We start from the raw sequence: 12,544 nt of genomic DNA on the forward strand, positions 1-12,544 counted from the left end.
ACCAAAATATTTCTGCTGCTTGAAGCATAAGTCAAGGGTAGCCATTTGGCTACAGGCGAAGGGTTAAATGAAGGAGGAACAACGAAGCTCATTAAAATGAGAAAAAATGAATACTGTAACCCCCACTATTTCCTAGGCATTACCATCACTAGGAAATTACCCTCTGACTGGTTTTAAAGAGATGGTGAAAATAAAGAGCTAGACACAGAGATTTTTCTTATGAAGAAAGGACAGTGATGTTTTTTCCCTTCTCTTGCTAGTTGTTGTGGGCAAGCCATAGCTAGCCAGAAATAATGCTTTCAGAAGCAATTCTCAATTGTGAATGCATCAGTTTTGGGTTGTACCATGTCAGGCTTCTCACATTTCACTAAAAACCCTCCCCCCAAACCAGACATTTCTATGTGCTACAGTCAGTTAATCTCTTAAATCACTGCGATTTATTGTAAGAACTACTGTATCCTTTAGACAGTGAATCCTGCTGGACTACATAGTTTTATAGGAAGGGTCACTCCTTCCCCATCCTAAGGGAGATAAACATATTAATGAAATGGGACCACCTTAGAACTGGCTGCATGCCTACAGGGCGTTACAGAGAGGGCCACCTATACTGGGAGCAGCACAGGAATGAGGCTGCCGATGAAAGCAGTTTTGTAAAGTAAAAAACAGAGCACTAAAGATGGCAGGAAAAAAGTTATGGGAATTATATGGGGCAGAAGACAAAGTTGCCCAAGACTCGGTGGAAAAATACAATTCACAGAGAATCCAAGAAAAAGAAATGTGTTGCTGAGAATGATATATGCACAAGTTGCTATTAACTTCTGTATTACGTCAAAATGGAAAAGAGTGTCCAGGTATCAGCACATGGCACACGACATATTTTTTGTTTCTTTCCTTACTCCCCCACCTTTTCTTCCTCAAAAAACCCCACATGTATTCATGAATGTTTTGCAAAAGAGAAGCAGACAAGCATCACAAGATACATTTTTTTCTAATGATTGAATTCAAAAGCCTTTCAATATCCCAAATTAAATATGCACAATAAAAAAGCATTACCATTGATTAAACTGGAAAGACATGGAATAAATAACATCCATTAAAGGCCATTCAACACACAGATCTAGTACTTATGCATGAAAATCCAATTGACGCAATAGGCTATAACCATTCCAAAGAATCTTTTATAGCCCATCATGACAATGGTTACACATGACACAGCCATTATGGTCTGTAGGGCTCTGGATCAGCCAATTAAAATTTCTCTAGGTAGAACAGACTTTGAGCAAATAGGCTCAAAGGAGCTGTTACAATAAACTATTTTAAGACCTATCTTAGTAACTCCCAATTATACATTAACCCATTAACACAAGTTGAATTGCTAAATTTTGGAAAAATTTAGGTACCTACAGTACAGAAGCCAGCATTAAGAGTCAGTATTCTTGAATATGTACCATATAGATATCACTGTCCTTTACGGTTCCAAGTAAAAGAATAAGCTGTTTCAGATGTCAGTTGCAGATAACTCTTAGAGGGTAGATTTCCTTTTTTAGAATCATAGGATCATTTAGGTTGGAAAAGACCTTTAAGATCATTGAGTCCAACTGCTTACATATAAGCGCTATAGTAAGCATACAATGTTGAGAAGCTCATGTATTGTTTACATGAATTTCATTTTTATTTAAAGTCATCATATCTATAAATAGGTAAAAAATGCTATATAAATCTTGGAATAAATCAACTAAATGAAAGAAAAAGGTGCCTAATACAAAGTAACTAAAGAATAACAGAAATAATATGTCTGATATTGTATTTATAGTATAGTGGCCAGCTTAAGGGAGGGCAAGTCCACTTGGACTCAGTGGGAAAAGAGGCAGGCCCACAGCAAATGAGCAATAGCACTGAACCTATGATCTAAATCTGGTTCTTTTCTTCAGGCCTTGGGGGAATGAATGCCATACATTGTTCAAGGGCATAAACAGTGGCAGACAAGGGCTTAATTAAGACAGTTACAAGGATATGCTTCAAGATGCATCTCAAGTGTAATGTTCTTTCATGTGTGCTAGTTATGCTTCAAGTCTTATAGAAGCCTGATGAGAAACCTCTGGTTAGGGCCTGATTCAGGTGGTTTGCTTACAGCACCCAGCTGTGCAACAAAATGTCTATGGGGTAAGCGGTCCTAACGAAATAGTGGTCTTAGGGTATCTAATCCAAGTGTATAAAATCCCCATGCAATTAATGAAGAGTGAGGTAAATGCTTTCAGCAATTCAGGAAAAACAATTATAGTTATCGTGATGTATAGATGATGTAATCACTATATCAGGTACCTGTGCATAAAATTCTGCCTGTGTCCTTATTTGAATATCTCACTGTGACATCACTTTCCGATTAGAATGAAGTGCATTGCCACAGCACAGAGCTTGACCCAACAGTCAGAGCTCGTGCCTTTTTGGAGCTCAGTTGCTGTAGTGTGCAGAGAAGCTGAAAGGATCAATGAACTTTTTTCCAAGTATCTGACAGAGGGATGGATGAAAATGGGCATCCCTGTTCGATCTGGCCATGCTACTCAAACTGCTGTTACCTGACTTGCCACAGCAGAAAGAAAAAATGCTGCTTGTGTTGGCGCTTCTTGTTTACCAGTGAGCAGAACTGCAGCTGTTTCCCATGTCCGTATGAAGAAGACAAGCCTTGCCAGTGGTGCCACTGCTCATGTGCAGAGCACGCAAATTGCTGGTGGTGCTGCTGCTCTTGTTCAAATGACCCAAACTGCAAATGCTGCTGCTGCAGTGGAGATAATTCGGCATGTCAGTATTATGAAAGCAAGTGCTACAGAGGCTCTGTTGATGAACCACATCACTCAAGAACACCAGGAGCTGTTCAGTAAGTGGAGTTAAGGGCTCTTAAAATTTCTTGGGGTTTTGTTTTTCTAATTTACGTTACGTCTTAATGGATGTGTTGCATTTGGAAACATATGATCTGTTGGCATTTTGGAGCTATTTCAAATAACCACAGGATATCATTCTTCTGAGAAACAGAAAAAGTAGTTTTGTCTTGACATTCGTGAAATCTTATGCTCATTACTCTGACTGGGGCAAAGACTACTCCAGAACATCACTGCACTTGTAATTAGGACCACCTGATTTCCAGATAAAATCCATGAATGGCTAATACATGCTTATACATTCTCCAGTGTAAAAACCTATGTAGAGACAAGAAGGAAGACATACAGAGAACATTAAAACAAGGAGGAAAACAGAAATGTGTTTGTAGCAAGGAGGCTGCAGGCAAGGATACAGGGAAAACTGGAGTAACACAAAGAGCAGTAAAACTGCTGTTAACTGAAAGTGGAAGGAAGCAGTTATATTCAGAATAAGACAAAAAGGAGACAAATAATTGTAAAGGCTCAAGAAATGTGACACAGAGAATGGAAAGAAGGCATAGTAACACTCTTAGAAGATAAAACTGGAAACCAGAAGGAAAGGGGCTGATTATTAACTATGGAAATACTACACCAAAGAGCACTCACAAAAAGGTACAGGGCGGGGTGGGGGCACGGGGGGGCAGAAAGGGGAGGGCACAAATTAAGTTATCAGAAGAACTCCAGACTAGAATAGTACCAATCTGAGAGGAATTGACAGGACCTCTGGAAATGCATGGTTAATTCCTAACTAGTTAAACTTTGAAGACCAGAAGGAATCCTCATAACAACAGAAGATTCTATTCTCTTTAGTTTATTAGGGTTTTTTACTGTTGTTTTGAGTGACAGAAAAAACAGATAGCATGGCTGAACATTTGGGGAGAGAAGGTGGAAAGGAAAGCAATAACAACATGGATGCTAAAGAGAAGCACAGCAGAGGACCAGACCGTAGAGGCCTAGAACTAAGTGTCCATCTTGAATAATCATGCTCATGTCAAGGCTATGGAAAATATTCAAGGAGGCATTATAAAATTAATACTGTATTTTTTAAAGGATAATGTCCACAGGCTAAGAGGCAGGCTAGGACTATCAAGATTTGAAGAGAACAGGGATTAGCACACCCTGAAAATCAGTCCTCTTCTAAAATAAAATAATAATAATCTTTTAAAAAATCCCCATTTGAAAGTCTTTGCAATTAATATAAAGAATCAATGATAATAAGGCTGTTAGTAACACTAAGAATAAACTTAATTCATTCTAGAAATCAGAAATAATTCAGAGGTGAGTTATTTCTCAAATGACTAAAAATTAGGATGATCATATGTAAATGTGTGTCATTAGGTTAAGCAGAAATGTCTTCAATACTTTTTTGGAAATGGTGAAACACTTAGTTGTGCTACTTTTTTGAGGAAATAGTCCATCTTGAAGATGCAAAAGAAAAGCATTTTGACATTTATTGTCTTAAGTTTTCATTAAAAAGAAAATACTCTAAAAATATTATCGAAGTTGTAAAAGAAAGCATTTAATACCCTCTGAAACAAAATAAAGTGTTTCATCTGAATTGCACAAAATGTTTTTCTTCACTCTAGTTATTTGTTGTTTCCATTTTGAAAAATAACCAAACAAGAAAAGGAGACAAAATACATTTCATTTTGTACAGAACCAAACGGTATTCTTCTTTTCATTTGGCCACCAGCAATAACTCAACAAATTCATACAGATCTACAGTGACTGAGATCTCTATTTATTGTTGTTGTTGGCAACAGTATTCAACATACAGTGAAATAATTATGAAAAGGAAAAGAAAAAAAAAAAAAGGATTCTTGATAGAGATAACCCAATTGTTTAAATAAAATATCCAGTGAGAATAAAAGGATGGTTGGTATGCAAAGCAGAACTGCTTATATTATAATTTTGTGTCTTAGATGGTACCCTAATATTCAGATATTTTTGTTTGAGTTCTTGGGGTTGTTTGTTTTTTTTTCCAATTTTATTTAGGTCAAAAGATTTCATGTCAAGATTTAGAACTAGGAATAACGCATCTGTCATTACACCAGAAAGGAATGTCTCCAGCCACGCTTTCTATGACCAGCTTATCTGTCCACTGTGTAAGCAATTGTTTCTCCAACCATTTATGCTGCCATGCAGTCATTGCATTTGTGAGAAGTGTATAATTAAAAGCAAGACCAAAGCTGAAGTAACTGAAGACTTTTATATCATCGTATGCCCAGTGTGTAGCAAAGCACATTGCCTCCCCTACACAAATAAAATTCAGCTGAGGAAGAATTACCTCAGGGCAAAACTAGCCAAGAAATACATGCACAGACATGACTTTCTGAGGTGGAGATTTGACCATAGTGAAAGACCAGTCTACTGTGAAACTTGCAGGGAGAGAAGAGTGGCAACCAAAAGATGTAGAACATGTGGAATTAATTATTGTAAAGAATGTCTGCATTTAAATCATAGTGAGAACGGTGCTCAAAACCACATTTTCACCAAAGCACATCAAGAAGATCATGAACAGTGGCGCTGCTTACTGCACAGCAACTCAAACCTCTCTGAATACTGTCTGGATGACCATGAACTGATCTGTGCGTTCTGCAAGAACACACTGCACAACGATCACGAGACTATTCCCTTGGCAGTTGCATGTTCAAGAGAGGCTGCTTCCCTCTTTGATACAATTGCAAAATTTAGAAAAGGTTTGTGTTTCTGCTGCTTCTCACACTTCCCCATGCCTCCTCGGGAAAGAAACTTGAACATATGGTTGACAAGCTATATTAATTCTCTGCACAGCACAAGAGTCAGAAAGGTGGTGTGTTCCCCCTGTAGAAACACCAAAGGAACAAGCCCATAATGTTCTGCTCCTTCACAGTTCACAATTTTTAGTGTCAGAAGAGTTAATTGCACCTTCACATAACAGCCATCAGAGGAATGTACCATCAGCCACAGACATAATGTGGGCTATGCAGGCGCATTTGCTGCCATTATTTTAACTTCATACTGGCATAGTGAATTTTCAAAGATAATATAGAGCTAAAATAAATTAAGCTTCAGGATTTCCCACGTAATGAAGTAAAAATTATCAACCCATTTTGGGGGAGATAAATTTGAGCAAGGAAATAATAATAAAGTAGCAATTAACTGCCAAATTTTATACACCCAAATGCGAACATTTTAACCCAAACAACTTCCCTTAGGCCTTACCAGCAACAAAGATGGGAGAAAAATATCAGAATCCTTATTCTTGTTCCAAGTTCTATCAAACCTGATTTTTTTTTTTAAGCTAAAATCTATCATTCTGCCTCTTGTAACCACTACATTTTAATACGAATTTGGAACTACTGACCTGCTCTTTATTTTTTTTTTACAGTACGCCAAGGAGTTGATAATGATCTAACAGAAATTATCCTGTTAAAAAACAATTTCAAGACCTATAAGGACACCAAAAGAAAGGAGATCAGAAATGGATTCTTAAAATTACGTATGGTTCTTCATGAACAAGAAAAGGAGATGACGGAATTGCTTGAAAACATTGAACTTAAAAAACAGAAAGAAATTTCAGAATACATAAACTATACATCCAGACAGCTATCATATATGGATGGCCTTATTCAATACTCTAAAGAGGCTCTTAAGGAGGAAAGCCAAGTTGTGTTTCTGCAGTCTGCACACTGCTTAGTGAAAGAAATAGAAAATGCAGTTCCTTCCATTTTCCAACCTAGTCCACGTCTAAGAGAAGATCCCTTAAGAAAACTTCAAGTCAACTTTGATGAACTTTTCTCCGTTTTACAGGGACTTGTCCCATCCCTTAGCCCAATAAAGCCGTCAGACAGTAAAGCAGAAAAGTATCCCTATTCTTTTAACCCAGAGATAATGGTTCCAAGGCATGTTTCAAGTACTCATGAATCCAAGCAAGCAACATTGTTCCAAAGCCCATCTTTAAATTCCTTGTTTGATTTAGGTGTACTGTCTAAAGACACTGTCGGAAGACCAACCTCTACACCTCCCCATCATCCTACACAGAGTAATGAAGTGTGTGTGTACCAGGATACAGCTTGTGAAACTCCAAGAAAAGAAAGAAAATATCAGATTGTTAACTTTTCAAGTCCAGAACCTGTAGACAATGAATCAGTCCCAGTCCCAGGACCTGTTGTTATATACCAGAGTGTTGTTTACCCGAGGTCTGCCAAAGTAAGACATTAATAAATTCTAAATATGTCCAAGAGACCATTATATTTTCAGGCTGTTATAGAGTCTGAACCCAATGAGTTTGAGTAAATAAGACTACGATATCAGTTCAAATACTTTATTTGTAGGAGACAATGCATTTCAAATGCGCCTTTTGAGATAAACTGAAGCATAAATTGAGTCTTATCACACTCCTACTGTAGTGAATAGGGTTGTTATATTATTATATATGTGGTATAAATATGTTACATGGAAAGGTCCAATGCAGAAAAGAAATAGGTGTACCATGTTTGTATTTAAATATCTGTATGTCAGATCAAATAATGCGATCCTGGTCTTGGCCTTTAATGTGATGACATCATATCCATGTAATTTTCCTCAATACACATTTCATAGATGCTAACAAGATCAGGATGCCAGTTGCATAAGATCCCAAGTGCATGTTGCAAAGTGCTGACTACTGTCAGCCTGCATTACTTTTAGTGTGTTAGAAGAGGGTACTATGAAATTCCCAGGAGGAAGCTTATCATTTTCGAAGTAAGACCACAAACTGCATATCTTCCACATATATTTCATGCTATGGTTGGGATTTCAGCTGCATTGGCATTTCAAAAGTAAAATCTGCCAAACTGGGGCCTTCCAAAAACGCAAAAATGAAAATGAGCAAAAATAAAGAGTACTTAATTGTGTACTAATTTTGTCTCTTCACAGATTTACTGGACTTGGCCCACAGAAGACACAGATTTCTTTGAGGTAGAGTTTTATGAAGTTGCTGGTATTGGTCCTGATAACATTGTCCAGACACAACTAGCTGGCCAGCTAAGCAAAATACAGCAGCAGAACCTTGAGATACATAATCTGGACCCAAATACAGAATATCTTTTTAAAGTCCGTGCTGTCAATGCAAGTGGTCGAGGAGAATGGAGTGAGATCTGTAAGGTATTGTAGATTCTTCCTATACTTCATAAAGGTGCCTTAACTTTCTTGCCTCCACAATTGTTTTTTACCCCATCTATCTATGAGGAAGACTGCTTAAATGGAATATTGCTATTCACTTATCTGGGTAAGTGATACTAATAGTTACACTGGATTTTTCCATATGTTGTTCTTTCTAGCTCAGTTTGCAACTGCTTGATGTACGTAGAAAGTTTCTCATTTTTTCTAGCAGGAATACTGTGTCATGATTACATCAGGCAAGTCATTGTAATTCGTATTACTTCAGGACTGAGACTACCTTTGCACTAGTCTCTCTGAACACAAAGAGTAAGATTATGAAGAGTCAGATCCAAAAGCTTTCATGTTAGAACAAGGCAGCAATCATTAAAAGAGAGGAAACAGAGAAAATTAAGAATATTTTTTAACACCTTTGGACATGAGTCTCCTTTACTGTGGCTTTAGAAGAGGAGGAAAAGTGTTGCAAAGATAAAAGTTAAAAGGAGTAGGAAGGCGTTCAAAAAGGTGTCAAAAGTTAAAACATTTAATGAATTTACTTTAACACCCTTTAGGTATCCCAAATCTCTTGCTGAAGTCACCTTTAGTTTTTCATGCCTTGCTGAAAAAATACGTACTTGATTCATGCTTTGTCCTTGATAAGTTTTCAGTAAAGGGTGTATTGAGGAGCTGCACTGCGGATGGCTTCCATGAAAAGGGTAGGTGTTATTCTCTGATTCCAATTCCGTATTTCACAGCCTTTTCCTATATCAATTGCACCGAATGCTCTCCCTTTCCAGGCCTCTTGTCCTTTGTCACATTTAGAGAGTAAAAGTCTTAACTTTGAAACAGCATTCAGACATCCCACTCACTGCAGGAATTTTAATGACAAATGACACCTTCCTGGACTGCTCCACTTCTTATAACTTAAAATACTGAGCACAGTAGTTTCTTTTTTTGTCTAACACGTTGGAATGCTATATTGATTTTTCTTCCAAAAATTGTTCTTTCTGCATGCAGCACAGTCATATTAATATTCCAGAGAAACAAACTCACTTAACATCTGCTGTAATTTACAGAAGTAAAGAGTTTCATAGCAAATGAAAATGAGACAGCAGATATGACAGACTTTTATAAATCTTCTTTTAAAAAATAACTACCTCTGTTCCTTTTGCGTAATATCAGACTATTTTACTTTACCAGTTACACTACAGAGAAAGCTTGGAAGGACTTTGTTTAAAAGAAAATATGGCATTGGATTTTAAGTAGGGGATTTAGTCAGAGCAGTATCATTCTTCACGTGTAACAGTTACCAAGTCTATGAGGGAATGTAACTGTGATGGCTGTGACAGGACACAGGAGCCCAGGCACCAAGCTACGAAGAGGAGGAAAGTGACAGAAAATTTTGTTAGACAGCAGGTACTATTTCATTCTTTGAACTAAAGCTGGTTCCATGCCACTGATACCCTGAAATATCAAGTCCCACAAAAAGGTTATTCAACCATAGGGTGTTATTTAGCATTACAAGCAGATTTCCCAACTCTGTATGCAGTCCTCATAAGCAAAACAGAAAACTGTAGTCTCTGTGCTTTTAGTAGTAAGGGAACTTCTCTCTTCTTAGCCCAATAGCATGATTGTTGGCTTACAGCTGAATCACAGCTTCCTCAATTTCACCCATTTGTCAGTGTGTGAAACACCATGGAAGTACCACTATATCCTTGTTACGTGATAATAGAAGCTGTTCAGATGGCATGATCTCTTTGCCCAAGAAGAGTTCAATACAGTTGACTCAATATAGGCTCTTAATGCCTCAGAAAGTGCCCAAAGGTATCTAACATATCTGCACAGGGCTGACAGATGACACAAGACTTGGAAGATGCACTTCTAGCGCAGCAACTAGGAAGAAGGCAGGTTACTCTCGAACATCTAAACTGGCAAAAGATGTTCATGATTTTGACAACTGGATCCTAGTTTGAAAGTCAATTGAAGGAATTACACCCCACTACCCTGAGTAAGGGAATGAACAATATAGGGAATATTTTTGAGTATGCGTTGAGGTTGTGGAAGATCCTGGATGAATGACAGAAACTGAAGGCTGCCTTGTCAACTGCTGTATTAAACAGCCCTAGCAAACCATGCAAAACTGTACCACGAGGAAAGTGACAAGGAATCTTCCAAGGATGAAATTCAGTGTTCCCCGGAGACTTTCAACAGAGTAGGCAAAAATTTCTTGCCCCAGAGATAAAGGATTTGGCTGTGTCTACCATGGGAGGAGGAATGAGAAGCACTAAGGATGCAGTTAGAAAGCCAGGAAGGGAAAATGCTGGAATTCTGCAATCCTTGCTCTAGTTGCTGCCAGTACTACCACTCTTGGAAGAGGTGCTCCCCCACCCCTTCTTCTCAATGACAGCAGCAGCCCGCAGCTGTTCACAGTGGCCTGCCACAAATGCCAATAGACTTTGTGTTCCTCAACTTGTCTCTTGAGACTTTCAACCACAGAAACAATGATAATTCTAATGCTGGTTTTGTTACTTTTTAACTTTTCATCTTACTCTTGCCAATTAAACCTTTGGAAGATTTTTCAAAATTACCTTGGAAGCCAAATGCAAAACAACTTTTAATAGGATGTGGGCTTCTAAATCCTACGGTCATATCTGAAACTCTTTCCACCAGAACCCAATGGCTATATATTTATATTAATCACTGTAATGTTTGCCACCAGACAATTGCTTGCCTTCAATTTAAGTTTTTTTTGAAGAGCTCAATTTCCATTTTGCCTTCAAAATAAGTACTTAGTATTTCCAAAGTTTAACATAGATAAGACAGTCTGACTGTTTTGAAAATACATCTGTAAGTGGTAAGTTCTTTTGAAAACAGACACTAGTTAAATCCTATCCCCAAACTAATAAATACATGTACCTCTTCTGTACTTTAATACATTCTTGTTTTCTACTTGTAGATAATCACTTCAGATGAATATGGGAAAATTGAAGACAGGTGGGAGAAGCAGAAGAGTATTCAGGGTGCTCTGCATACACTAAATAGGTAGACACGGAATGAAACCAGGGATTCTTTTTTTTTTTCTTGAAGAACTGGAAAATGTGTATGCTTTGTTATGCAATATCCCATTTTCCACTGAAGTTAGCAGCCAGAGATCTAACAGCGAGCTCTTCAGACTATTATTGTTTTCTGGCAAATAATAATAATTTAAAAACCCTGCCTTTTCATTAGCTTTTCTTTTTCCAGATGTAGCACCAAGACCTAAGGAAAATGCTATGCCATGCATAAAAATATAGTATAAACCCCATTATACTTGAGGGACCTTTGCAGCTTCAAAGGAAATAAATGACATATTTGCATTGTAAGTTAAACTTCCGATTACTGTTCCCTATGAGACCATTCAATACCAGTCCATAAACAGCTGCAGGAGCCTATATCACACTTTGCATATTTTTAAAGCGCAGAATAAGTTACTCTGTACATATACGCTTTTGGTCTCAGCCTCACTCAGCTGAAGTACCATGTGCATACACACATAGAAGGACACTGGCAACAGGCAGAACAAGAAGGACAAGAATGAGGACAGACAAAATTTTATCTCCTTATGCACTTACTTAACAATGGTTAGGTTTACTTGACTGTTGTGAAGGTCACCTGTGAGTTGCAGAGTATCAATTTGTTGAAAGTAGCTGCAAGTAAAATCAGAAGTCACAACATCTCTGATCCGCTGAACAGGAGTTACTAGATCCACAGCAAGTTACTGTGTTGAAATAATCAAGAGTAACAACTAATGTCCTTCTCTATGCAGGGATGATCTTGGATGGTCCTTTCTTTCACTTCAGCCATACCAACCAGGTATGCGTATCTAGTTAGCTATCTGTATTTTTACAGACACACACATATATGTACTTATACACATCTCTCTCCATATATGCTTGCACATACACACACACACACACTTACACGTACATGCATTTAAACACATTTACAACTCCCTTTGACCCAGTCCTGTCAAGTAGGGCATTTACATGGGAATGGAAATAGGATCAGGGACACTACTAGCTCTTTTAAACCCCTTCTGTGCATTTATATGTTTGTGTCTTACCTTCAGCACAGAATAAATCCGTTTATGGAAAATCATGTATTATGAATGCTGACCATGAAATCTTGGACCTCCTGCTACCTTCCTTAAGGCAAACAATAAAACTTAGTTGTATATCATTTTTCCATTGCACCTTTCATTTCTGAAGATCTGGTTTAGCTTTGCATCGTTGCTGCAAGGTAGTAATGTTCTACCCACTTCATGGATGGCTAATTTGATAAAAGAAGAGTCTGAACAAAAAGACAACAAAGCCAAAATCTGAATTCTGAGAGCACCTAGTTCTCTATCTTGTGCTAGCCAGTGAGCTATTAGCATTGCTTCAGTTAATATGTATGTTCTTGCCAGGATCTCTGTGCAGTCTTTCCTTGACAGCATACTTTTCTTTCGATGAAGTCTCTAGGTAGGAGTA

General features: G+C 37.8%; 1 protein-coding gene across 1 annotated transcript; it reads left to right on the forward strand.

The window, feature by feature from the left end:
* Positions 1-2,519: 2,519 nt before the first annotated feature.
* On the forward strand, positions 2,520-11,030 carry TRIM42 (tripartite motif containing 42; the record flags this gene model as incomplete). Its single annotated transcript, XM_009587367.1, has 5 exons — positions 2,520-2,875; positions 4,911-5,614; positions 6,286-7,106; positions 7,815-8,042; positions 10,993-11,030. Coding segments are annotated over exons 1-5 (2,147 nt in total), but the record flags the coding sequence as incomplete, so codon positions are not given.
* Positions 11,031-12,544: the final 1,514 nt, after the last annotated feature.

This window comes from Fulmarus glacialis, unplaced genomic scaffold, assembly GCF_000690835.1.
Source record: "Fulmarus glacialis isolate BGI_N327 unplaced genomic scaffold, ASM69083v1 scaffold3881, whole genome shotgun sequence".
Classification (NCBI taxonomy): domain Eukaryota; kingdom Metazoa; phylum Chordata; class Aves; order Procellariiformes; family Procellariidae; genus Fulmarus; species Fulmarus glacialis.